This window comes from Corvus hawaiiensis, chromosome 17 (genome assembly GCF_020740725.1).
Source record: "Corvus hawaiiensis isolate bCorHaw1 chromosome 17, bCorHaw1.pri.cur, whole genome shotgun sequence".
Classification (NCBI taxonomy): Eukaryota; Metazoa; Chordata; class Aves; order Passeriformes; family Corvidae; genus Corvus; species Corvus hawaiiensis.
Window position 1 is genome coordinate 11,258,352 of NC_063229.1, and position 27,861 is coordinate 11,286,212.

The 27,861-nt window shown below is 48.1% G+C and overlaps 1 protein-coding gene across 3 annotated transcripts; it reads right to left on the reverse strand.

Annotated features, from left to right (window-relative positions):
* Positions 1–268: 268 nt before the first annotated feature.
* Positions 269–27,595, reverse strand: SLCO4A1 (solute carrier organic anion transporter family member 4A1). 3 transcript variants are annotated; one of them, XM_048322017.1, is made up of 12 exons: positions 27,553–27,595; positions 14,390–15,368; positions 13,065–13,155; positions 12,019–12,140; positions 11,610–11,721; positions 7,062–7,216; positions 6,183–6,378; positions 5,465–5,630; positions 4,698–4,870; positions 4,266–4,330; positions 3,574–3,722; positions 269–2,787 (listed from the first exon to the last, which is right to left on the reverse strand). In XM_048322017.1, exons 2-12 carry the CDS (start codon positions 15,213–15,215, stop codon positions 2,638–2,640), a joined length of 2,205 nt encoding a protein of 734 aa, XP_048177974.1. In that variant the 5' UTR covers positions 15,216–15,368; positions 27,553–27,595; the 3' UTR covers positions 269–2,637. The 3 variants fall into 3 exon arrangements, with proteins under 3 accessions (XP_048177974.1, XP_048177975.1, XP_048177976.1); XM_048322018.1 differs by lacking the exon at positions 27,553–27,595 and adding an exon at positions 20,664–20,685; XM_048322019.1 differs by lacking the exons at positions 269–2,787; positions 3,574–3,722; positions 4,266–4,330 and having other exon boundaries at positions 4,778–5,630.
* Between the last annotated feature and the right edge of the window lie 266 nt (positions 27,596–27,861).

Sequence of the window (27,861 nt, forward strand, 5' to 3'; positions counted from 1 at the left end):
GAAGCAAGAATCCTCTGTTTCAGGAGGAGAGGGTAAGTCAGCAGGAGACACCAACCCACAGGGCCTCGATGTCACCTGATGCCTGAAGCTCCTGTAGCCATGAGGGGCTTTATTAACACTACAAATAAACACAAACCTGAGTTCCAACTCTCCTCCCAGGAGATCCCACGATGACCTTGCAGCAAATGGCACCATGGAGTCACCCCTGCCAAGAACGGTGGCTGGGAAAGGGTGACAACCGATGAAAAACACGCACACAAGTACCTGCGAAATAGTGGTTATATTTCTATGTTTTTATAGCAATATAATACTTCATATCAGACTGGGAAACATACTTCCAAGTATTTTAAGTTACCTGTACACCTGTACAGCCTGCTTATGGAACAGGAATGCCATGCTGCTGCTTACTAAACTCCTTGACTTACCAGTCCCACAGCAACATCATAAATGCCCAGAATCCCACGAGCTTTTGTTTAGCTCTGGAAACAACACACTCAGATAAAGCTCGTTTCATAAACACTAAAATTGCATTGCAATATCCATATATATATATATATACACATATATATATATACATATATATATATATATATATAAAGAAAAACTTCTACCTTCCATAAATACATCAATCATAAAATATGCTCCCAAAATACATTCATGCATTTCCCCATCTAAGATCCCTGCTTGTACCCAAAGTGTCTAAGCTGGGAAGGGCAAGGCCTGGATTCAGGCTCGTGCTTGCAGGTGGCTCTAGACCCAGATGAAGGTGCTGGGGTGGTGTTGGGGTTGCAGCAGTGGGTCTAATCCTGCCTCCCTGGAAAAACAGGGCTCTCCTGCACATCTCCTGTGCCCCATCAAAGCTGCACCAGCTGCCCATCCATAAGCAGCCAAAAGCCACCATCCATCTTGCCCTTATCACTTTTAGTCTTTCCAGCAGTTACTAGAGATAGAAATGGAATAATGGAAAAGTTTGGGTTGGGAGGGCTTAAAAGATCATCTTGTTTCAACCCCCTGCTGTGGGCAGAGACATCTTCAGGTAGACCAGGTTGGTCAAAACCCCATCCAACCTGGCACTGAGCACTTCAGGGATGGGGCAGGAGATGCACAGTCTGTCCCAGCACTTGACAGGGGCTGGAAAACAAGGGATTTGGAAGCAGGAAGGTCACCATGTGGCTTTGGTGGGAGGGGATCTGTGAATGGAAGAAGCTGCTTTCCACCATTGACCTGAAGATCGACACCACCATTCCTGTCTGCAACAGGAACACTCTGACAGTCAGTCCTTTGCTAATGAAGGAAGTAAATGCCCCTTCTGTGTCCGTTTGTGAAAGCATAAATACACAAAACATACAAAAACATCTACAAAGTAGTTCTGAGTCGGAGCTGGCACAAAGGAAGCACCAGTTTTGCAGCTCAGTGACGTAGGTCCTGTCCCCTGTGAACACGGTTACACAATGCACAACTCCAGGGGCTGCTCACAGCCTCCCCTGGGGATGCACCTGGATCATGTGGCTGTGCAAACACTGTCAGACCAAGCACGAACCCGGCCTGATCTGCACTGAGAGGGAAGCCAGACTCACACACGCCCAAATTCCACTTCTGCCCCCCAGAAAGGTCCTGCTCAATATTGCAAGAGCACATTCAAAGGTCATTTCAGGAACGCTGCCCTCTCTACTTGCAAGGAGGCCGGTTACAAGGCAGCATCCCCTTTCCACAAGGCAGTCCTATCCCTTAGGCTACTGGTCTAGACACAAACTAAATTCACTCCAACCTTTCCATTTACCCAAACCCACTGTTTTTACAGAACAACCCAAGAGAAGCATTGCATAGATCTGTATCTCACGTCTTCCCACGCCCAGCAAACAGCAAGAAGTTCAAGTTTTGCACAGTACATTACAAAAGGCATCACTTTTAAACCACAAAAATAAAAAAATGAAGTGCCACCATGGTGTAAAACCTGCAATGAGCGAGGCAGTGAGTGTACAGTGCTCGGTAGCTCTGGGGATGGCTGCCCATAGTGTATTGATGGATTTGCTAATCAAATCTCCTCTCCCAGTCAGAGGAACTTGCATAATGAGGGAAGCTGCTCCTGAACAGAGTGGTTCTGTGTGCCACAGGAAGGAGGAGGGCACTGCCAGGGCTGTCTGCTTTGCATGCAGCAGTTCAAGGGCCAGCTGACCCCTCTGCAATGCAGACTGCAGGACAGCAGTGCTCCTCCCAGGCTTGGGAAGTCCCAACAGGAGTTTTGCTACAGTTGGCTTTACAATTGAGATATTCAATACAGTTGGCCCAGATCCTCTGGCGGTTGAAACCCCACATGCTCCATTGGAGTTACCAGTGATTACTTCCACGAGTGGAGAACGTGGTACTGGCTTGTCACAGACACAGAATAAAGCTACAGTAGCCCTTTCTTTAAATAAAATTAAATAACTGCACGTGGCACCAGCGCACAACTTTAAATGTGCTTCTGCCGTTAAGAAAATAGCAAAGCACACCAGTGGTTAATTAAATTATTTATCTTAAACTTAAAAAAAAAAAAAATTAAAATATTACTGTTGATTTAAAAACCCCTTGGGAGACTGCATAACATCTTCTTGTGGTATTTCTGAGGCTGAGAAAGTCACTTGCACATGGACAGCCCTATATATCCTCTTCAGCTGGCAGTGAAGGCTTGTGCTCCGGGAGGTCACTGGTGCCATTTTCGGATGCATCCGAGCTGCCTGGAGCTGACTCTGGCGGTGGGGGTTTGTAGAGTAAACAGGCTACTATAAAGAAGGTTGTCCCGAGCACCTGCAGCCATGGAGACACCCTGTTACTCTCTGCTCTCTCCCAAAACCAGGTGCCCACCCCACATCTCCAGTGAGCTTTGCTGACCAAGCTTTGGGGAGGAGGGGATGTCGGCCAGCCTGGGCAGCAGAGCCGCACACAGAGTCAGATGGGGTCAAAAATCTGAATTTAGCCAGCCCCATAGCAATGGGAATTTGGAAACGTTCAGCCTCACACAGACATCCGGAGCACAGTGCTGCATGAGCTAACACTGCCTCAGCCTTTTGCTGGAAGGCTTTTGAAAACCTCTTTATCACAGCAGCTGCTAAACACTACTATCTAAGGCAAGTGCTTGTTTGGGAGCAGTTAAAATGATGTTTTTCTGCTAATAAATAAAACCCACAGCTCTAAGCTCTCTTATTTTCTAGCAGTGGGGAATGGTTATTTACAGCCTGCCCACAAAGCCATCCCTCACTCTCACTAACACACTGCACTTAGATATTTAACTCCATTTCTAGCAAAAATCATTTTGGCTGCTGTTGGGAGGAGGTATTTCATATGGTGCAATAGAAGCTGTAAGCCCAGAAAATAATGGGAATTTAACAGAATGATGGTGTCTGGAGCACCATTACCTGATGAGAGGCAAACAGGGCTTTTGCCTTCCCTGAGAAATTTATTGTGTGAAAATTTAATTTAGTCTGGGGGTGGGCCAGATCAGGAAAACCCAATTTAGCAAAATTTCTTCCCAGAGCAAAACATCACATCCTAAAGACCTGGTTGCTTTATCAGGGAGTTAAGCAGCAGCATCACCTTGTAGACCAATCCAGCGACGAGGGTGTATCGGCTCATGGCTGAGTTCTGGTACACGTAGCAGGAACCCTGCTCACCACACTGGTCCTGCCAGAGCAGGCAGGATTTATCAATCATGGATCCAAAGGCGATGGGGCCAGGGATGCCTCCTGTGGGCAGAGAGAGGGGACCTTCAGTATGGGCAGCACCAAGCCTTGCAAGACTTTGACTTGCACCAGCCTTGCAAGTCACAAGGTGCTTGCGGAAAAGCACCAGGCTCTGCTGATACCACGATTAAGAGAACTCGTCCTGCAGAATCCAGAGCCACCAGGTATCAAAAATACACTGAATTTCAAGATCTGAGAATCCAGCAGGTCTTTTGGCCATCCTAACCTGCATGTTGCACAAGAGCCAAAAGACACTCACAGGAGCTTCAACACCTCTGCTCCTTTTCCTTAAAATAAGGGCACATTGGGAGGACATTGAACCTCTGTGACTGTTACAGAACCCTCCATTCAGTTTGCAAATCACATGCAAAGGGAATTAGGTTGTCCTGGATGACAGCAAACAAAAGAAAGCATCCTCCTTTCAGCAGTGTGTGACCTACTCCCTTCTTTTCCAACACAGTGTGTTTTATTCTTGGGTGACAGCTTGGCACATGCCTCCCAGAACCACCAGACCATTCTGGTGGGCAAACTCCCTCTGCTCCGTACCTAGTGTTCGTACCACAATCCACTGGATCCCGAGTGCAAAGGACCTTTGTCTGTCGGAGACACACCTGGGGGAAAAAGGGGTTTGTTTAAAAATGCTGCCGGGCTGCACCTCCCTGCCTCACAACTCCAAATCCTTGAGTCCAGCACATCTGGGACCTCCATCGCCTCTGAAGATTTAGGATCACCCCAGTGCAATGTCCCCCCACCACTGCAGTAAATGTCTGTATCCCACGTCAGAGGATAAAGCTTCCAATGCTGAAATTTGCTTTCCTAGCTAGACTGGGATGGGAATTAGTCCTGATGTCTCTAGGCTACCACTAACTCACTGGTTCCAATCACACCTTTCCCACACTTGATCCAGCAGGATAAATCAGAGGAGGATATTGAGGCTTCTTGCAGCACTGGCAGAGGAGGAGGCCATCCTGTGCTTACCTCAGAGTGGCAGTCAGGGCAGGAATGCTGCTCAGGAAGGTGAAGAGGATGACCACGAACATGAAGCACAGGAGCAAGGGCCTTTTTGCACAGGAGGAGGTGCATTTCCCTGGCTCTGCCTCGCTACGGCCAGACAGGAGGGCTTTGTCAACACAGCCACACTCGTGGTAGACCTGGGAAACAAAGGCTGGTGGGGGCTCTGCTGAGGAGAGCATGGTGACAGTCAAAGCTTTAAAAATAAAGAAATTAGGGGGACAGAAAGCAGCTGGTTAGACTCCCAGAATGAAGTGGAAATCAAGCTGCATTCTCAACACACCTCTGTTTCCAAACAGGTCCATTAAGTAAGGGAAATTAACTCTGCCAGGCAGCCCTTGAATGCTAAATATCATCTCTACCCTTCCTAAGCCTGTGCCTGCCTCCATGACCAACATGCTGGAAGGATGAGGAGGTGCATCATGCTCATTCAAGACCCAAAATTAGCACTAGGACAGAAATCAGGTGCTTACCAAGCTCCCTGCGTGCCTGGGTGATTTTCCACAGATTTCAGCACAGTTTGACCCAGAATGAGGCAAAGATGATTGGATACAACAGAAGCAAAGCAGGGTGACCTCAGGGTACCTTCTGCCTTCATCCCACGTGGTACCTGAGAGCATCCACCCTGCCCTGGATGATTTTACACTGATTTGCAGCAAACCTTTCGCAGAGCCAGCCAAGTCACTCTGAAGATGTGCCACCACCCTGTTCATCCACAGTGCTTTCAGACCTACCTTCTTGCCACTCCTGACGTTCTCAGACACTGTCTTGCACCCAGCGTGGCAGGGGGAGTAGTACATGATGCCATCAGTGCCACAGACAGGGCTGTAGGTCTCCTGCAAGCAGCCACACTGGGCATTGCAGGCTGCTGTCAGGTTGAGATGCCCACCTGGCAAAGCACTGAGGGAAACACAGGAGCAGTGGGTGAGCAGCACTTTACAGGAGGCAATGGGAAGAGGAAGGGACAGTGGGAGTTGTGATGGATCCCCAAGGAACATGAAGCCAGGCTTGGAAAGGCTTTCATCCCACCAAATTTTAACCATGCCCTGGAGCTGTCTCTTCCCACAGCCACCAAGGGAGTTTAAGTGACCGGCTCTTAGGGTGACACTTCCATCTGGAGAAGAGATTCCCACTTTTGGTCCAGTTTATCCCACTGGATAGAGATGGGGGCTGCTGCAAAGGCAGCTGAAGAGTGGAGTATCTCCCATTCTGGTGCTGCTGATCTTCCCTCCCCTAGTACCTCGGGAGTCTCTTCCATAAACTCCATCTCAGTGCAAAACTTAGGACATCTATTGTCTGTGTCTCAACCTCAACATCTGCCTGTAGGACTGACCAGACACCAACTTTCACCCCCAACACATCCACACATGACTGCCACCAGCATTGTGTGTTTGGAGCTATCCTTTTATTCTGACCAGAGCCCCTTGGGACAGACAGAGTGGTTGTTGTTACCTTCCATTGTACATCTGGGTTACTCCTGCCATGGGCATGTTAGGGCAGTGGATAAAAAAAATGAATATGGCCAGCAGACTTGACACTGTGCAAAGCAAACACAACTTGATGATTCCTGAACAGCGCAGTTTAAATTTATTCACGAGGAATCCTCCCAGGAATGTGCCTCCCCCTCCGGCTGGCACGACAAGATAACCTGAAAAAGAAGGGAAAAAAACCCCCACAAGTGAGTTTAGAAATGTCAGCAAGGAGTTTCCAGGTTTGAATACATTAATTGCAGCGTGTTTTGCATAGAGATGACCCCTTGTTTTCTGTGTAGCTTCTTGGTGGGAGTTCAGCAGATGCTGCTGTAGTAGGTGGTCCTCTGTAACAGCTCAGGTAATGGGGCATGAGCCTGGTGAGGCAGCTTTTCCTACCCAGAGATCTTAAAACTGCCTCTTTGAGGAGCACATCATGAGTGCTGATGCTTGTTGGACAACATTCCTTGGTCTGCATTACGGCATTTACGTGAGGATCCTCCCAGTTTCTAGATGCTGACAAAGTACCTCCCTCAGCTCCGACATCTCTCATCACAGGAAATGTTTTGCCAGTGTTTCCTGGTGATGCACTAAGAGGAACTACAATTATTTTGCCTTCCTCTAGAGGGTAACAGATGGCTACAGAAGTGACACATTTTCTCCTCCTGATGTCAGTAGATGCAGCTCTGGAAATGCACTGGGTGTAGGTGTGCTGATAGGAAACGATCCTATCTAAGAGCTGAAGAGGATAGCCAGTCCATAATTAAACTGTAAAGCATTTGCCCCCACTCTAAATGAGCTAAAAGTGCTCTTCTATTTGTTGGCAAAATTGGAAAACATTGTAAAACCACGGTTTCCTTACCAAAAAAGGTGGCAGCTTCAGAGGCACTTAAACTAAACTGAGACTCCAGGAATTTGGGTCCAAACGTGGACATCCCAGCAATCAGGGTTGCTTCAGTTGCTCCTGCTAAGCAGAGGAAGATGAAGGTGGGGTTCTTCAGAAGCAGCAGGACTGATCTGGGAAAGATAAATATATTGGAATTGAATTACTGATTTCGGGCACATTTTGATTTGTCCCCGTCTTCAAAGTCAGAAGGATCACATGTAAGACGAGGCAGCATCCCATCATCCTGCAACTCTTTGAAAGGAAAAATACCAAAAGGCAGCTAATTGGGAAAGAGCTTTTCCAGTCAATGACATGAAGAGTGTATGTGTGTGGGGTGATGTAATTCACACTAAGGGCACCCACGGCTTCTGCACGGATGATTACAGCAGTAATTTTCCAACATTTAGGGTCAAGCTGAATATTTCCTCTTCTGAAATGGGGCAATACTGAAAGGACATTACTCCTCACCAAAACTCCATCATTTCAAGGTTTTATTAGTCCCTGTGGGAAGATATCTTGGGACTCCTGACTCAACCAAGAGCAAAGCTGTGCTGCATCCTCACACACACACACACACACACACACACACACACACACACACGTTACTTGTGCCCCCACGCTCTCAGAACAATAACAACCTCTGATAACCCTGGATGTTTTGTAACTCAGGGGAAATACCAAGCAAGCCTTTCTATATGGAGGAAACACCTCCAAGACACCTGAGAAGCAGAAAGCAATCTTTCTGCCACTATCTAAGCACGGCTTTACTTGAAGCTTAATGTATAAATTGAGTAACTCCATTTTATTTCGACCCACTGGGATTTAGGAGAGAGCTGCAGATATGCCTGAAAAATTGCCATGTGTCATTTGTATGCAGATCCAGCAACAATTCCATCCCTGAGATGCAGAAAGGCCCTCAGGCACAGGGAATGGTCTCAATTATCTCTCACTATCTCGGATATTGGACTAAGAGGACTGATCTGTAACGAGCTTCAAATTCTGCCCCATGACTTTCGCCAAGCCAAGCCCAGATTTGTGCCACGGGTTATCCCGTTCCTGGGATGGGCACAAATCCTGCAACAGGGACGCCAAGGGATGCTCACTGAGCAGAAAAGCACAGCCATCACCTCCTGCTCTGGTGGAAATGTGAGATCAGAGCAAAGCTGCCTTGGTACAAGCGAGTGAGAGATGTCCTCAGAGTCAGAGTCAGATTTATGCAACTTTACTCACATGAAGTGGAGAATTTCATTACATCAAAAGAACAAAGGAGCTTAAAGACAGAAATACCACACATTCCTACACTTTGATTACAGGGGGCCTTTACACTGCCTAGCTCTGGGGATTAGTTTAATGTACTATTTTATTTTCCAGATCTTTTTGACTGTGCTTAATTTGGAAGCACAAAGCCTAATATTTTAGTCAGAAAATGCTTGCGGATCTTGTGGCTGAGGCAGAAAACAGACAATGCCTTCACCTTTTTACAGAGAAGAGCTGCTCCCTGGCACTAGTGTGACTTTGTGCCCTTTGCCCAAAGGTTACAGGCTGGACTTGCAAGTAGGAAAATGCAAAGGAACTCCTTTCAGCACTAAGAATAAGGATTTACTCACTTCACTTAATCTGTCTGAAGACAGAAGATGTAATTGTGAGGAGCTATGGCACATAAAACCTCACCAAAGACAACACAAACCTTTTTATCACATCAGTAGGACTTTAAACACACCAGAAATAACCTAACTCTTGAACAGCCTCGGTAATGCTCAGTTCTTGCAGCCAAAGGAATTTCAGGAGGCCCAGCACTGCACAGAGAAGAATCCCACCGCCTAAAAAAGCTGACCCTCCAAATCTTCACTGATATGGGCACATATAGGAACTCTTTCATCACATAATGGTTCTCTGGGTAGGCTGGGACCACTGTATGATCAGAGCCTGCTCCACTGGCACGCCCAGGACACCCCAGACTGTACCAGAGTACAGACACAAGCTAATGAATCATTAATAAATGGACATTTATACAATTTTACAGCACAGGAATGGGGGCTTTTCCAGCACAAAGGGACACCCACTGTCACCACCACCAAGGGAATGGGGGGCAGCATGTGCATCCCACAGGAACATAAACCAACCTCCCTTCCCAAAGCAGGGAAGCTGCAGAAAAGCCACAAAATGAAACTAAGTCCTACTCTGCACCTAATCCAAGAGAGATCAGTGAAATATTGACCACAGCTTCTCGTGCTGTAGATCAGGGCTTGCCAGGCCAGGGATTGATCCTCACAAACGCCACCCTGAAGCTTCCTGGGATAAAGCTTCCTCTCCCGGTACAGCTCTACATGCCAGCTCTGCATGCCCTCCCTTTGAGTGCCTCTGCTCTGACAGGAGGGGTCACCCCATGAGAGCAATCATACGGAACCAGAGAAAGGAAAATGCGGTTTTATCAGGCCTTTTCAACCCAAGAGTTAAGACAGAAGTCTCTCCAGGGTAGACAATTAAGCTGTATGGGCTGCATTCCTGTAAGCTCCTGCTCTCAGGCAGCCCTGTGAATATGGCAATTCATTAACCTCACTTAGAAAGGACCTGATGGCATGGAAAAGTATTTTATTTCATCGGTATTTCTGCTTATCTTTGTGAGACTGTTACTGTCTGTACTGTGAGAAAATGTGCACACGATCCCTGACTGAAACAAAAGGAACAGTGAGTGTCCTTTGGCCTCACCCTCCAGCCTGGTCCACATGTCTCCAAGAGCTGCCTGCACAGATGGGATCTCCACTTTAATGCAAGCTTCCAGAGTAGAAAGCCCTGAAGGCACTTCCCTTTTATTAATCAAAACCAGGGACCACAAAAGCCTGTTGGGTTCTTGCTTTTAAACAAAAACCACACTGAGGTCTGGGCTGGTCTGGATCATCTGATAGAAGATAGTTATTTGTTATTCAGGAACGAGGTGGGAAAGAAGATGCTCCTGGAGGAGGATTGTCTCTGTTCCTGCTGTCAGACAGCACAAGCAGTGGGAGCTTTGCTCCAGACAAGCATGAGAAACATCAGCCACTGGATTTCATCCCTCTCTGCTGCCCCGTTTGTGTTTGTTTTAGTCACAGCCATATTGTTATTTAAATGCAGGTTTTGAATTCAATTTCCGTGTGGAGAACAAGCCATGACCTCGGAAAATGGCACCCAGTCAAGAATGCCATTTAATAACAGCACTGAAATCTGTTCAATGTAATATTCTTCAAAAAACTGCCTTAACCCCTGGTAAACTTCCTATGAAGTCTCCAAGAATTTCAGATGGGTGTGAGTCGTTGTGTTGACACAACACAGCTCGACCAGTGCTGAAAATTCCTGTTCTGAGCACCTGCTTCCATCCTCCTCTGCCAGCACAACAGAGACCACAACTAAAGTTCAGAAATAATTGTTGGCAGCAGCCTAGGGTTTGGCAAAATCATCTGCCTTTGCAGGGAGCAGCCGTCACACATGGATAAAATCTCCTCCCTAAAAACGATCCTGGGAGAAATAATAAAAAAAAATAAGGAAGATCCCCTTATTGACTGCAAGCTCCAAAAGGAATTAATACCCAGGTATCTCTGCAACATCCAGAGCCTCCATGCCAGCTAACCCCAAGCAATAAATAAAGCAGCACCTCTCCCCCTGCCCTCCATTTAAATACAACTCAACACAACAACAAAAAAAATCGTAAAATATTTCAAAAATCCATAACAAAAATATGTGGTTAAAAGATCACATTTTATTTTGGCCGCTGCTTTGTTCCCATCACAGAGCCAAGCAGCAGCTCAGGATTAAGCAAGTTGCTGTGTCACTGCCTTGCTGGAGAGATAAGAAGGTAGTAACACACAAAAGGTGGCTGGAAGATGTGAAGGCAAAAGAAAACACCCAGGAAACTAAGAATAAAAGAGAAAGGGAACTGGAAGTTACAGTGTGGTAGATCTTGTTCCCTGGATTTGGAACGGAGCTGGGAGAATCATAGGGCCTGTTTCATCTTGTTTCTCATAAAAAATGACAAAACAGGGATCTAACACAAGTGAAAATAGAGGAAAGGAAAAAAGCCCCGAGGGGCTGGGGAGGAGGAGCCGTTGGAAAGCACGAAACTGGGCCAGGTGAGGCCAGGCAGAAGCAGACAGGCAGAAATAACGCTGCTGGGCACAGGGAGGGAGCTGGCAATGCCAGGGCACCTCCCATCACCTAAAGCTTGGCATCAAGCCACTCCTGGTGAAACTCAGCGTGTGGCACAGGACTGCAGGTGGACATGAGCTTCTGAAAACCCAGATGAGACCAGTCACTTGTCCCCTGCTCCCACATGTGATCCCCAGCACCAGTTCTAGCTCAGCCTCTTTGCCAAGAGCTCCCAGACCTTTGTAAGACCAGGCACTTTCACACATCCTCTGCAAGAAAGTGTCATTGCTTGAAGATGGGCAAAACCTTTGAGCTGGCAGGGCTGAAAGGAAGCTCAGCTTGGGCTCATTACTCTCTCCCCTCTGGAGAGGGCTCCCTAACTTCTGCGTGGGGTGGTTTTCTCACCGAGGCAGATCTTTCACTGTTTTCCCAAAGTCCGGATCCGACGCTTTTTTGTGGCTCCCATCCTTTAGCTGATGAGCCTCTGACACCCTCATAACGATGTAGCGCTGGGATCCTGAAAATGAGAGGCAAACAGGATCGAGGAGCATGTCAGACACGGGATGTGGATGCTACTGAAGCAGTGGATTTGCAGGGGGAAAACGCAACGTGACATCCTCCCTCCGCCAACAGCTGCAAGGGAGAAGCCGTAACAGCGGCAGATGGAAAGCCAAGGGGGTGAAATCCATTTAGGAATTACACGGGAAGCTGTTCCTTTGCTCCCGAGTCCCCAGCTACACCCGCGCATGAGGATGCCAGCCCCAGGGCGAGCGGGAGCACCGCGCAGCCCCAGCCCCAACTGCCGAGCCAGTACCTGGGAGGCGCTGGGGGTAGCCCAGGATGGGGATGGAGATGAGCAGGGAGGCAGCTCCGGCCCCCAGGAAGCCGATCCACCATGCCCCCACCCACAGCGTGTTCTCAGGAGCGATGTCGATCCTGCAAGGAGCGAAGGCAAAGGGACACAAGGCAGAGAGGCGGTGGTTGGAGACGGAGCGGGGCAGCTCCGCGTGCCTCTGGCTGAGGCTGGAGGGGCCAGGGGACACACGGCGGGGGTGACAGCGAAGGAAACGGAGTGATCTGATGGGCATGCCACGTCCACCATCCCTCCTGCCACAGCACAGCACTGCCTTCCTCACCAGAGAGCACAACACTTCACAAGCCCAGGAAATCACACCATTTCATTCTCATTTAATCTCTGGCTTGCACATTCACTTCACCCCTTTTCGGTCGTGTTTTGAGGGTTGCCAAGATCCTTGTTCCAGCCCAAAAACACCCTTTGCAAGAAAACTGGTGGAAATAACCCATTTCTTCCCCTGGAAACCCATTCCCCCTTTTTAATCCATTCATCTGGTCTAGTAAAAGGTGTCCCTGCCTCTGGCAGAGGGGTTGGAACTAGATGATCAGTAAGGTCCCTTCCAACCCAAAGCATTCTATGATTCTATGATCTACCAAAGAGCCTGTAAGGAATCAAGAATAAATGACAAATGCTACAAAGCAAGGAGGGACTAAGCATCCTGGTGGGATGACTGGGAGGTCGAGCAGCACTGCTGGGAGCGCTGCCTCATCAGGGAACTCATTCAAAAAATTCACCTGCTGCTCGTAGCCTCATTAGCACAGGCAGTGCAGCGTGAGGAAGGATTTAAGCTGACAGGTTTGTCAGCAATTTCCCTCCAGCAGCAGCACTAATGCTAACCACCCTTCCAGCCTCCCCCGCCCTGCAGACACACCACCCAACACCCCAGGCACATTTCCACCCAGCCACCAGCTCACTGCTCCAGATCATTGTTATTATTTTTTCTACCCCAAAGGAAACACAGAGCAGAAAGGGAAAGGAACGAGATTTTTTTTTTAACGACTTACTCTCTGCCAATTTCAGTATAAATATTTAGAAACATTCCTCCTACCAGATAACCCGCTGCAGGCCCAAGGATTGCAGCAGTGTAGAAAACAGCTGAAAGGGAAAATAAGGCGTGTTAGACAACCAGCAGCACGTCAGCCAGGGATCCCCATCTCGATTCCCTCCTGGATGCAGGATGCTCAGCCTCTGGCTGCCTCACATCCTGTCCCCTAAACCACCAAGGCACAAATCCAGATTGTTCCAACAAGTTTTCCTCTCACGCCTGTGTTCCAGGGAAGCTTTTGCATCCAGCCTGGGAAGTTTTATAGTATGGGGCAGGCAAAATCGGTTCAGTAGAAAACCGTATTCAGCAAGGATGCAGCTGATCCCACTGCCACATCCTGACTGCCACAGCAATGAGCAGCAGCATTCTCTCCCCACAGACATCACGCAATGTCTACACTAAACACAGCACCCCGGCACTTATTTCAGTTTGCAGTTCAAACCACAACACACGGAAAGATCATCAACTTGCTGATGATTTCCTTGTGATCTCCTTCCCACACTTCACAGCCTTCTGATACAGCATGCGCAGACTGAAACATCTTGAAATTGCTAAAAGATCACCCTTTTGGCACTTTCACCAATAGGACTGTAAGTATTTGGCAGCTGCTGAGTGACCAGTGATCCAGAGGAGTGAGGTGAGCATCTTCTCTTGGCTGTGCTTTGCACCAGCAGTAGCTGAGCAGCCCAGAGACCATCCCTGCTGTGCTGAGGCCTACAGGGGTGATGATATAAAGATTTAGATTAAATATAAATGATGGTGATAAAACACTGGCAGAGGCTGCCCAAACAGGTGGTGGATGTTCCATCCCTTGAAACATTCAAGGTCAGACTGGACGGGGCTCTGAGCTACCTGATCGAGTTGAAGGTGTCCCTTCTCATTGGACTAGATGACCTTTAAAGGTCCTTTTGCACCCAAATCATGCTGTGATTCTATGTCTCCTTGCACGGATGGGGTATGGCCTCATGGCTGTCTGCCAGAGATGCTAATGCCACACGGGCTGGCCCCATGCCAGGAGCAGGAGGCACTCCCCATCTTCAAGGCATGAGCTGCAGGAGGAAAAACACCCAACCGAGCTCACAGTTTTCCTCCTGGTAAATAATTAAAACCTCCCCAACAGCTGCCACTTCCCTCTGATTTCCCCCTCGTCCCTCAACAAGACCAAAAGGCTGAGCAGTGTTGGGAGAGGTGCTCCCAGTGTGGGCTGGACAAGGCAGAGGGACCATCATCTGTCCCTGCCATCACCCTGCCCATGGGTTGGAGCTCTCCTTCAGCCCCACTCACCAATGTACACAGGGGAGTAGTTGGTCTTGACGTTTTCATCTAAGTAGGTGACGCCGAGCGTGTAGAGCGGCGTGGCTCCCATCCCGTGCAGGAACTGCCCCAGCATGAAGACAAACCTGTAGCCAGAGAGGCTGGAGGCAGCCTGGGAGCAGGGCAGGCTCTGGTTGCCCCCACAGACGCCCACCTCGGCTGCCAAGCGCGCCTCGTACTGTCCCGTGGTGAAGTGGGGCAGGGCGAAGAGCAGGGAGCCCAAGCCCATGACCAGCACCCCCCAGCCCAGCCAGCGGGGCTTGTGGCCATTTCCCCCGAAGTAGCTGACAAAGGTCAGGCAGACGCAGGCCGCGATGTCGTAGGAGCTGGCGATCAGCCCGCTCTGGTAACTGCGCAGGTCGAAGCGGCGCTCGATGGAGGTGATGACGGTGTTGATGAAGCCGTTCACGGTCATGCCCTGCAGGAAGGAGGCCACGCAGAGGAAGAACAAGACCCCTTTGGATGTGTTGCAGAGCTGCAAGCAGCCGGGGGTGAAGCCCCCCCAGCCGCAGGCCAGTTCCTCCCCATCAGCAGACACGTATTTAATCCCTTCTTCGAGCGGCGTCTCCTCCTCTGCCGGGGTGGGGGTGCAGAGGGGCTCGGCACAGGAGTCGGAGGGGCTGGGAGCGCCCGAGGATGCGATGCCATTGCTCAGGGGGGTGCTGCAGCCATCCCTCCCACTCACCGCACCCAAGGTCCGGCCGGCCTCGCCGGGACGAGGGGATGGGCAGGAGAAGTCGAGGGGCTGAGTGAAACAAAAGCCATTTTCTCTGGTGGAGTTCTGGGGCATTGCCATGAACGGGAATGCGGAGTCCAGTGGCAGACTGAGGTGGGCTGATGGCCAGGGTGGCTTTGTGGGGCAGCGAGGACCAGCCCCTCCAGGAGATGCAATTTTCAGTGCTTACTTCAGTAGGGAGACAGTGAAGGTCTGAGCCAAGACCATTCTGATCTGTGCAAAGAGAATTTTACATGCCTTTATATAAAACCATGCTCAAACCCCTCAAATACTGTTCCTTTTTTCTTTCTTTTCCTTTTTTCCAAGAAGTATAAGCATTTCACTGTGCAGTTCACCTGGTCATGTGCCCTCCACCATGGGATGTGTTGGTACCTCAGGTGTCAGGGCATCACTAACATTACAGAAAAGAATGAAACATTCAAGAGCATTAAAAGAAAAGCACCTCTAAGGCAGCTTCCCCATCAACTGAAGCCCCTCATCCCTCCTCTAATGAAGAGCTGGTTAGACCCCCACAACCCCCATCCCTCTCCTTCCCCCTGCAGAGAACAGCCCACACAGCTACAAGTTTCCCACTGCAGAAGTCCTTTGGTCTCTCTTTCACACTCTGCCAATAACAGTTTATAATTATCCTGAAAAGTTTCCACAGTCAGATTGATTTTATTCCAAGCCCTCAGATCTGTTTACAGCTATTCAGTAAAATCCTTTCTATAACTAATTAGACTACATGCCATTACAGAGCAGGCTGGAGGGCAGAGGCAGCTGACTCTAACCTGATTACTGATGCAGACTGCCTTCTTTCACCCTGTTCCTGTGCATTGCAGCACCTGACCGTGCCAGCAACCAAGAGTACTTTTCCTTAAATGCCTTGGCTGAACTATAAATGATGAAAATAATAAGGTTCTCCCTTGAATGCTGGTCTTAAATATGCAACAAATGCTAGGCAAAAACTGTTTTATTAGAGAGCATCTTCAAAGCATCCTGCATTTCTCAATAATTTTGCCAATATCTGTTCAAGAGGATCCCATAAAAATGTTCCCCCTGAGATGCCAGCCTCATCAGCATGGAAGAGGGAAAAAGGGTGGTTTTTTCCCTGATAAAATGAACGATATTCAGATGGCTGTAACCTGGGAATATTGCATCTTTGGTGAGGAATTTAATACTTATCTGTGTGTTGCTGGAAAAAAATGACTGACATTTGCTAGGTAGATGTGCTTCTCTGTACCAGCACGTCTTGCAGGAACTGGGGCAGGAGGACGTGGCAGAAGGTGATGCCCCAGAAGAGCAGAGGACAGCACACGTGTGCCACCAAATCTTAAACTTTCATGTCAGTAGTGCTACAACACGTCTGGTCCTTAAAGTAGGTTAAAAAAATGAGGTTCAACTTTCATTTGCGAATAATTTTATCTTAATTACCCTGTCTAGGGAGCAGAGTGCATGGACTATTTCCTATTTCAAGGTACAGATTCCAGCAGGGATTTGGTAACAGTGCAGGGCAAGTGGGCCTGGCGGGCAGAAGGGCACTGCTTTGCAGCTCCACGCTGGACTCCCCCAGGTAACTCCTACCTTAGCTGGCTGAGTACAGAGCAGATAACTTTGATGTGTAAAGTGCAAATTCAAAAACTGACTGCAGGGGTTGAAATTTTGCTGCAGACTGTTGTAATGTGTTGGCACAAAAAAAATGATGCCTTGGTTCAGGGCTCTATTTTTTCCACTTTTTTTTGCCTCTCCAGTGTTCTTATGACTCTTGCAGCTCTAAATCTGTTTCTCATCTTTGGATGCAATATTGGGAGCAATAAATAAGCCTGCTTTAGCACTCTGTTAAAGTCAGGAGTGATTATTAGGTGCTGAATCAGGCTCTAAGGGGTGGAATGGTTCATGCTCATGTAAATCAAACGCCTCCTGCACAGCAGCCAGGACTGCAGCTGCACCCTCCTCCTATCAAACTTGTATCAGACTCGTATCTGATGTTACACTTGACTGCACTTGTAAAGAAGGCTTCTTGGCTGGGGATTGATTTTGCTCTCACTGATTTCAGCAGACAGAAAAAGCACATCTCTGTTATTACCTGATGCAACCAGGAGCCAGGAGCTCCCAAACTGGCCCAGTTCACCCTGGAGGAAACACTCCTTATCAGAAAGGGGATCTCTCCTTTGATACTTCATGAATTTATATTGATATTTTGGTATTTCATGAGTCAGGAAAGAGATTACAGCTCTTCATCACAGGTTTCATTTCCTTGGTGGCAGCAGTCTGGGCCACCAGACCCAGGTGCCCACATCATCCCCCCCTCAACTTCAGCCCCTCTCAGTGTGAGTTACCAGCAAACAGGGTGAAACATTTCCAAGAAAGCAGCCAGACTCTCCTCCAGGCAGCAGATGTTTCCACCACCCAGAAGCCTTCTCAGCCCTAGCACCCACCTCCTGTACACGTCCCAGTGGACCTGGGCTAATGACCCGTGCCCAGGTGCCGTGGGCAGGGAGCCCACTCCTGCTCTGTGCTGTCCACCAAGCTGCTTGGCATCCCTTAAAGTATTTATAAACTGCCTGTGACACGTTCACTGTGGGCATCAGCTTTCACAGGAGCCATATGCCGCTTTAGAGGACAAAATATAATCTTCAGGGGAAAAAACCCAAGCAACTTCACGCACTTCCTAATCATTCATATTCTACCGAGCCATCCATTTATTGCCTCCCATTCATCTCTGTTTTTAATGACTCAGCTGGTGATTTCTTGCTTACACTGAACCAGTCCCAATGCTATTATCTCTCTGCCATAGATTTCCTCATTTTGCTGCAAGATTTCTACATTTTTTTCCCACTGTACAGCTGGTTCCAGAGTGCCAACATTATCGAGTCAACACAGCAGAAGTAGCAAGGCAGTGAAAGCATATGATTTGTATTTCCTGATGAAATCTGTAAAGACTCCCACCCCCCATAACATTTAGCATTAAATTAATAGTAAAACTTACAAGCTTTTCATCAGGTGATCATTTAAAAAGTCACAGGACCAATTAAAAACATTTTGTGTTTCTGCCAAGGACTGTGATGAGATTAATGCTGCAAATTAACTCATAACTGACATGCAAAATAATCCCATTTGCTGAAACATGCCCAATAATAGTTAATCTTCCCCTTCACATTACAGTTTTTGACTTTTATATGGTGTCATTGTTGCAAATAACATCTATACATAATTTCTGCTTTCCATAGCTGAGCACCGTTTATGAGTAGACTTGGCATTTTTTTTTTAATTCTATTGCACACATGGAGATATTTCCTAAGGAACAGAGATAGGGGATTAAAAATGATCAGGAATTGTACTGCAAACACGGGAGGAGCAGCTCCAGGCAATGCTCAGTGGCTGTGATGGATCTCCTTTATTTTCCTCTGGGTCTCCTCTATTTTTATTTTCCTCGATGTGTGAGTGAGCCTGGCCTTACTGAACATGTACTTAGAATCTGGGAAAGTCCACATCCAAGTACCAAGCTCATGTTACTGCAGAAAGGGACAAATGCATCTGGGTTTGTGCATTTAACTTCTCTTGGTAACACACACTGAGTTTTCCTTGGAGAATTTGGCTTCAGAGGATTAGCAGCATTACTTCTATCATGGCTGATAAACACCATATGGATCAAGCACTGGCTGCTTTAGGAGTGGGGAAGCCTCCCAGAAGTGAGATAAATCCACATCCCAGTCCTGTGAACAGGGCTTGTCCTTAGGGCACTGGTTCAGTGCAAGGGAGATAAGATAAAAGCAAGCATGGGATGAGTGAGTTGTTCCTGTGTAACACTGAACTGTTTTCCTGGCAGCTGAGGAACTTCACCCAGGTCACACCAAGTGTGAACCTCCCATTTTTTTAGCCCACTTTTAAAGAGCATCCCTTTGGATCAGCAATACAGAGGATGCTGCTGTTGTGGGATTGGCACCAGGACCAGACTGGAGCCTTCAGTAAGCAATTCCTGTGGGAACAGCGTGGTCCTGAACACATGGAAAAGTTTCAGGAATGAGAAACACACCCAGAGAGCAGCCAGCTGACTGTGTACCCAATGCTGTGCTCACCATCAGTGCTGCAGGGACAGAGGATGAGGGAGGAAGTTCCTAAGAATGGGGGGCAGTAGGAATATCCTGACCCACCCCTCATGTCAGAGACCTGCTTTTACATAATTAGCCCTACTGAGTCTGAATCATGGAAGAGAGCAGCAGAAACTGGCTTTGAATTATCACACGAACAAGGACATATTTATAATTAAATAAATTCCAAATAGTAGAGCTTAGCACTCACAAACCCTTTGTATGTTTTCCAAGTGCTTTCCATTTGCCGGGAAATTATTGTGATAATATGCAAGAAATCAGGAAGGTGGCTTGGATAATTTTCAATTAGCTGCTTGAAAATGCTTTGAAGATAAATCTAGCCAGATTTTCTGAGTCTATTTACTTGTTCCAGCTTATCTGTGTAAATACAATTGGCTGCAGCTGCCTCAGACCATCTTTAAAAACTTGCAGTGCCAACGTACAGAGCAGATTTAACCCAGACCCTGCTTTTTGCCATAGCAAAGATTAACCAGACAAAAGGGTCTTTTATGCTATAATTCCTAACTCCCCCTCCCTAATGTCACTCTTGTTTTAATGTCTTTTTCCTACCTGTGCATTTGGCCAGTGCTGGGAGGTTTCCACACTGGCACAGCACTGTGCTCTCCATCACTGTCACTGCCCATGGAGCTGGGCGTTTCCAGATACACCACCAGCATTTTCCCAACATCTAGCCCTGCATGGTGTTATTTTCCATCATTTGGATTCTTACAACCCATTAGAGAATGTTCTGTACTCAGCACACTCTTCCTGCATGAGCTGCTGGTCAGCTCTTCCCAAGGATTACCACTTAGTTCCTACAGCTGTCCCTTCTTTGTTTCCAAGCAGAAGATGCAGACAGGCAAATCCTTTATGATGCAAGAAATTAAACAAAATGAGCAAAACCCAAATAAAGAATGTGAGACACGTGATTCTCTGGTGCTTCTAAAGATAGAAGCACTAAAAATGCAAAAAATGCAACATCCTGTGTTACACAACACAAGGATGCTGCGCTCAGAATAGATGTATTTGAATAATGTTGACATCTATCATGGTTTACAGGGACTTACACTTTTTTATCCTCATGGTTTGATCAGTTTGGAAGTAAAAACAAAAGGGAAAACCAGATGGAATGTTACCATGAAACTACCTACAGCTCCACTTTCTCCTGAGACACAATTGCCTTCCAACCCCTCTTCTCTGTACTGAGGGCACTTTCTGGGGAAAACCACATACCACAAGGTCATTTTGCTCTACCAGCCAAGGACAGACTTTAGCTTGAGCTTTCTATGACAAGTTCTCCAGCCCTGTGTTGGGGGGCTGGATGCCCACCCATTCATGTCCAACCAGACAACACAGAGCTCAGTGAGCACATTAGAAGAGCTAAAAACATCACAGAAAAAGATACTTTCTGATCATCAGCATCCCCTGCAACACTCACCTCTGGCAGGGAGCACAGGACAACACGAGATGAGCAGGTGGAAACACGGAGCCAGGTGGGAGCATGAGAGACACACAGAAAGGATTCAGCTGAGGAAAGGGTATTTCCCCACAAATCCACTTTTTTTTCCAGATCAGCAAGTAACAGCTTTCCCAAACAGCCCTGGGAGCACGAGCTCACCGGTGCACACCGCTTAGCCTGGATCTTGTTTAACACCCAGCGATGCTCCCTAATCCTCTTAGGTATTAGTCTCGAGATTCCTGCCAAGCAGGGGAACAGCAGAGACTCTCAGACAGCACTTGAATGAACTCACTGCTTGAAATGTGCAATACTTCAAAATGCAGTAGAACTCCAGCTGTTCTGCTTTGGTTAACCTCAGATTAGCACCTTGGAGGTCACTGCAGCTTGCAAAATGCAAAATTAAATCACCTCCATTTCTGTGTCTCGAGTGACTCCCTAGGAAGCCATTCTGCACTAGGACTGCAATTTTTTGTCTCATAATGACTTGTTTAAAGCTAAGTACCTAATCTGAGTTAGATGTTCCTGTTGTGTCTCTGTTGCCCACTGCAAGGAGATAATCACATTCAGGTTACCTACAGCCCTCAAGTCACGGAATCACAGAATGGTTTGGGTTGGAAGGGACCTCAGAGACCATCCAGTTCCTGTCCATGAGCAGGGACACCTTCCACTATCCCAGGTGGCTCCAAGCCCCATCCAACCTGGCCTTGAACACTTCCAGGGATCCAGGGGCAGCCACAGCTTCTCTGGGCACCCTGTGCCAGGGCCTCCCCACCCTCACAGGGAAGAACTCTTCCTAATATCTAACCTAAAACTGCTTTCTTTCAGTTTGAAGTCACTCCTGCTTGTCCTATCACTCTATGCCCTTGTAAAAAGTCCTTCTCCAGCTTCCTTTAGGCAGTGGAAGGGGCTCTGAAGTCTCCCTGGAGCCGTATTTTCTCCAGGCTGAACAACTCCAGCTCTCAGAGCTTGTATTCTCAGCAGAAGTGCTCCACCCTCAGCCTTCTCCCCTATCTCCACAAGAACTATTCTGTGTTGCTAAATCACCCATTATTGCAGATATGATCTGGAGAAGGAACAGGTACATAATCATATTTCTGTTGGATTAGCTGAGCATATTACCCCGAGCTTATTCTGGCCTCATGTTGGCTACCACAACAGAAACAATATTTGATCTAGCACAAAGCCAGATGGTGCAAAATTAACCCATTCAGCACAAATCTGATGTGGCACAGGGAATTTGGTCCAGCACTGGCACAGGCTCACATGGCTGTAGGATGTCTGACGTGGCATCTGCTGCCTCTAAGTTTCCTGATACCAAGTACCCCCCATTCATCCCCCAAAGATGAGCTGAACAGGCATCACACTTCATTTTATTTCATCCTTTTAGATAAACAGAATGTCAGCTTGCAGATAATTTGCATTTGCTCATGCAATACCCTAGATCCTGACAGGCTGTGGCAATTTGGGGGATTTCTCAGAGGAGGGCAGATCCCCATTTGTGTAATCGAGAGGAAATGATGAACACTTTCAAAGGGATGACTTCTCTTCATTCTCTGACTCAAAACGCCAAACCACTACCACAACCAAAAATTAGAGCAGCTAAGAGATGAAGGGCAGGAACCGAGGCCCAAAGGGGAATTGGGGCAGAGCATGAGACCAGCACAGTGGCAGCGTGCAGGGCTGCTGACCACTGCCAGCAAGGACGGGTGGGAACAAGCCAACCTGGCATGCTGCTTTCCTTAGAAACCTCAGACTCATTCCAATGGCAACTCCTTGTGCTGTGAGTTCCAACAGAGGGTGCAGCAACATCTCATGTAGAAAGCACTGAAAATCTCAAGCATGGCCACAAAGCACAAGGGGTTGCAAATGGGCAGGTGCATCCTGGCTGTGCTGTCCGTGGCTGCTGGCTTCTCCCATGGCTGCCTGCCTCTAAATAAATAAATACAAATCCCCCCTGATCAGCAGAGGTGAGACTCCACTGACTCCTTTGAGAGGTGGAAAAACGCTAAGCCACATCCTTCAGCATTAAGAGGCCTCTCTGAGAACCCCAGTTCAGTACGAAACAGCAATTCCACACACACACACACATCAATACCCACACTAAGGGACAGAGCAAGAGGTGTTCAGAGGTGAGTGCACAGTCCCTGCAAGCACCACAGGCTCTGCAGGCCACCCCTCTTGCAGGCTGGCACCTCCTCCATCTGACAGTGCTCAGCCAGGTCAGCAATTCATTCCAGCTGCCAGGGAGCAAATTGGTGCCAAATGGTGTTTGTTCCTGAGATAAAGGAACAAACAGGCATATAATGTTCCCACTGTCAACCCAAAACATCTGCTGGGATTTGGAGGGGTTTGCTGTCCATGCACCAGGGGGAGACGCGCTCTGCCTTGCGCCTCCCGTTTCTCACGCATCAGGAATCACAGCCCTCAACAGCAGCTGCTGGAGGATGGATTTACTTGAAAATCTGGAAACTGCCTTCAAGGGATTCCCACTTCCACTCAGCAGCATAGTGTGGTTTCCCTTTCTGGCTCAGGAACTTCTCTACTTCCCTTGGTAAGCACCTGCTCACATCCCACAGTCCCCACACCACGAGAAATGGACACAGCACAATAACCTTGTCCTTGGTCATCGGCTCGAAGGAGGTCACTGAGGACTGAGTTTGACCCGTGTTCCTTAAGAAATTATGGTCCTCATCCTGCCACTGCTCCTTACCCAGGGTGATGTTTGTTCACACAAGGCATCCAAGCAGGGCTCGATCGCTCAAAGAAAGCAACACGGAGTTCGAGGGAACAAAAATTGGCTGGCTTGTGGTGGTAGGCAAGGAAGTCTTTTTACTGCCTCTTGAAAAAAGGCAGTATTTCAAAATTTAAATTATATAAAACCAAGAAAACTGGAGACAGGTAATCAGTGTATCACAGCCTGGTTACCTACTTTTCACTCCTTTTACTTCAGTTTCTCTGAATGAAGAAGCTCTTTTCAAGGTTTTCTGCCAAATAAGAGGAGAATATGCAACATTAAAAGGATCCCAGGTTAGCCAGGGTTATACGGGGACTCCAGAAAAGGCTGATTCTGCTATAACCAAGACCCACATCTGGCTCAAAGATCTAAATCCTCAGCAACTGAATTCACTCCAGCAATCCAAGGAGACCATAAAGTAGCTTGAAAGCACTGCAAGGAAATCTTTTTTTTTTGGGAATCCTTATGCTAACATAAAACTCCACGGCATCTGCCCTGCTCTGACTGGCTGAGATTCTGTTTCCTGCGGGGCTTTTAAAGCAAAAGAATATTGAATTAAATTTTCAAATCTGATTTGTTTGGAGTATGGCAAGCTAAAAAGATTGATGCAGTTTTTCAAGGAGAGGCTGTGTGAGAAAAAAAAGTCTAAAAGAGCTCAAGTCCTTCAGATATTTTGGGGACTTTTTATTAAACTCTAGAATCTAAACATTTTTTTCTATCTCTTAATGCTATCTAGAAAAATAAACTTCTATCACAGAGGATATCCAAAGCACTTGAATTGACAAATATGAAGCTATAAAAATGACAAAAAGTAGTTTTTCTTGGATTTTTTTTCAGCCAAAACATTACAAAATCAAAGTATTTTTCAGGAAAAAAAGTATTTGATCTTGCTTTCTCAACAGCTCCCTAACTCCTTCAGACCATCAGCCACAGTCAAACAAAGCTTGCCAGCATTTCATTTTTTTTCTTGAAGCAACCAAGCCAAGCTCTGGGAGTTCCAGTGACTGAAGATTATCAATGCCATACAGCAATATGCCATTAACAATAGCAATTCGATTCAGTTTCAGTGTAACTCTACAGACACCAATGAAACAGCACAAGAGAAGAAAGGGGACTTCACTGCTCCAGGAATTTCAAGAGCTGCTGGAAAGGCTCAGCACTTTGCTGAACGAGGTGAACCAGAATAAACAGAGTATTTCTCAGTGCTCAAGCTCATTTACAATCTAGAGGTGGAATGACACTATTTTTTGGCAGCAACAGCATTGTAGAACTCCAGGTTTAGGGGTACTTCTGACTGAAGAGATATTTAAGGTTAGAACAACACTACTCTGCTAATATTAAACACTTCACTGCCTCATCACATGCTCTCCACTGTACTAGCGAGAGCTCTGACATAAAATGCACTAAAGTTAGTGGCCCTCTCCGAGTACTTTTCTACACTCACTTATCCCATCTACTGAAGTAGAATGGATGCTTCTGTTTGGGATTCATAAACCAGATGAAGTCTTTGACCTCTCTCAGAGCATTTTCTGAGCATTTTCCCCGGACTGTGCGTGCAGAAACTCTTTGTTCTCAAGTCCTGCCGTTCAGCATCCGCGCTCGCACGCCAGGAGGTCACTCAAGGCCAAGATGGAACAAAACTAATTCTGTGGCGGGGAGGTCTAGCAATAAATCAGTTTTGAAAAGGGAAAGGAGAGTGGCTGCAGGAGAGGAGATCCTGCAGCTAGAGAGGGCAGGGATAGCCGGGAACCTGCTGAGGGACAGGTGCAGGGAGAGCCCCGTTGCCACCGACCCTGCGGACAAAACCCCCAATCCTGCCTGTGGCGTCCCCTGGGCTGCCACAGCTCCCAAATTCTGCTTCTCTGCACAAGGATAAGCCCCTCACAGACCAAGACAATGCAGTTTTTAACTGTGCTGGGGAGGCACAGGACACCTCAGGGCGGCCAGAGAAATCCTGCACAATGCATTTCAGATCTGCTCACACCCATAACAGCCTGTGCATGGTTGATAACTCTCACACGTTGCCTTAACACAGTGACCTCAATTCATTAAGCACAAAGCCCAAAGGGGAAACACTTCCCCTGAAATCATACCCATCATCTCACTAACCCACCAGCAACAAGCTGCCAGCTCTGTTCCGTGCGTGCAGAGTCTTGCAAAACTTTTCCACCATTCACTGAGATTCTGCAAGATACAAACATCCCAAGCTCTGAATAATCAACTTACAGGCAGCAGCTCAAGGAACCATGTGAGGAAGACAAAAAATCCAAATGGTAAAGCAGAGTGTATGGCAGTCCTGCATATGAGCACCTTCATTCAAGCAAAGGCAGAGTTCCGGGCTTGGTGCACTCAATTAAAATAAAGGAAAGCAAAACAAGTGCTCAGTGATGCTTTTTGGGGTGGACTGAGCAAAATGAGCAGCATAAAGCATAGCCATGATTCCCTGCTACCGCAGGGTGTAAAGCCCCAAATGGGAGGGCAGGATCCTCCCAAAGCACGCTCCATGCTGCAAAGACACGCACGAAAAGAAGATTAAAACTGCCTGGAGGAGTTTGCAGTCGGAAATCATGAGGCACCGAGCAGCTGGATGCTGATCTCCCTAAGCCGGTGGGTATTTCTTTTGTTAGTGGCTGATCCCATCTTCCCCCTTGCCTGAAAATCCCTAATCTCTCTAAAGACTTGGAGCGAGTACTTGCTCAGGTAGCTCCTGGTTTCACTGGCCAAGAATATCCAACCCTCGCAGGACTCGCTGCTTCCTGGTCTCATGTCTCATCCCAGGGTCACACTTCATGTTTCTGCCACTGTCACTTAGCAGGTTTGCCCCACGGGCAGGACAACTTAAGGCAGTATCGGTGGAGTGGCCACTTCCCAGGGCTTCAGGTGGCACTTGTCACACCTGACCACGCTCATCACTCACCGCACGCCTCTGGTGCAGTCCTGGCGGGGCAGGTGGCTGTGATCTGTCCCCCCCAGCCTGCCCAGTGCACAGAGCTGCTGCTTCAGTTTCCAACCACTTTCGGCAGTTTGCAAGCCAGACCTCTTTGCATATAAATAGGCACATTTTTTTTCCCCCTTTTCATTATTTGAGTAACCTGCTCCCCCCGCAGTTTCATCCTTTCTCACGTTTACAAGCACTCTGGTACACTTTTTCTAAAGATCTCCTTTGTGTTCATTTCTGCCTCAAATGCTATTTTAATGTATGTTTTTACAACCAAGTGGCACTAAAGAAAGTAGGAACCCAGAAATATATATATATATATATATATATATATACATACATATATATATATAAAGAGGTGCTGGGATAACTTCAGGTTTGTAGTGTGTTGCCTAGTAAAACCAAAGAGTCTATAAAATGGCAATAAAACGTTAATGCAACAAACTCATGTAATTAAGGTCCACTTGTGCCTTTTAGGCTCTCAGAGCTGAAAAACATGGCTTTATTATAGCAGCTTTTGATTTGTATCATCTGAACAAATGGGTTATAAAAGTAATATAAGGCAAGCAACTAAAGTGCTCCAGTTTCACCCAGCATCCTGCCCACTACTAACTTCAGTTCTGCTCCTGTGAAACTGCGATTATTTTATCGTTAACGTAACGTTTGTTTCTTGTTGTAAGGATCCTGCCATGCCATTTTAGTACCTTCCCTTACTTCCCGTCTTTTCTCAGCATCTTTTAAATTTTCCATAAGAAGACACAGTCACGCTACAAAGAAAACCCCAAACCGCAGTGATTCAGCCCGAACACAGTTGCAGGCAGCAACCCAGCCTTGCAGCATCCTCGGAGACTATCGCAGAGCGGAAAACCTCAATGAGTTGGGCCATTTCGGTGACTTTGCCCCCTTGACATCCACCGGGCTGTTCCCGGTACGGACCCCGCGCTGTGGCCACCAGCCCACCGAGCGCAGAAAAAAGCCCCCGCAGCGGGGCTGAGCCCCGGCCGAGCCCCCCGTGAGCTCCTCATCCCCCGCGCCCATCCCCGCATCCTCGGGGCTCCCCCGCGGCCGCGCGGGCACCGCCCGGCACGTCCTGGAGAGGCTCTCCCGGGCATCCCCCGGGCTCGCATCCCTCCCCGCACCGCCTGCCCGGCGCGGTGCCCGCTGCAGTGCCCCGTGCGATGCCCCGTGCCCGGTACCTGCAGCCGCCGCCGCTGCCCGCGCTCCGCCCGCCCCGCGCTGCCGAGCTGCGGCGGGGGCCGGGGCCGGGGCCGGGGCGGGCAGCGCCCTGACGGACGGACACCTCCTCCAATCGCCGGGGACGCACCGCCCGCCGCGCCAATGGTGGGGAAACTGAGGCCGAAGCGAAAGCGGGGGAAAGGCAGAGGGTGTGGGCGGGAGGGATGCGGGGAGAGGGATGGGGATGGGGGCTGGAGAGCGGGAGAGGGTCCTGTGTCTGGGGGAAAGAAAAGGAGGAGAGGGATGGAGGAGCGAGAAGAAGGGGGGTG

Bases quoted from the DNA above. Each gene is read 5' to 3' on its own strand.
- SLCO4A1 (XM_048322017.1), bottom strand. From the start codon at position 15,215: ATGGCAATGCCCCAGAACTCCACCAGAGAAAATGGCTTTTGTTTCACT. The intron at 13,156-14,389 runs GTGAGTGGGGCT...TTTCCCTTTCAG, and splicing joins CTACTCCCCTGTGTACATTG to CTGTTTTCTACACTGCTGCA. The intron at 6,379-7,061 runs GTAAGGAAACCG...CTTCTTTTTCAG, and splicing joins TGAAGCTGCCACCTTTTTTG to GTTATCTTGTCGTGCCAGCC.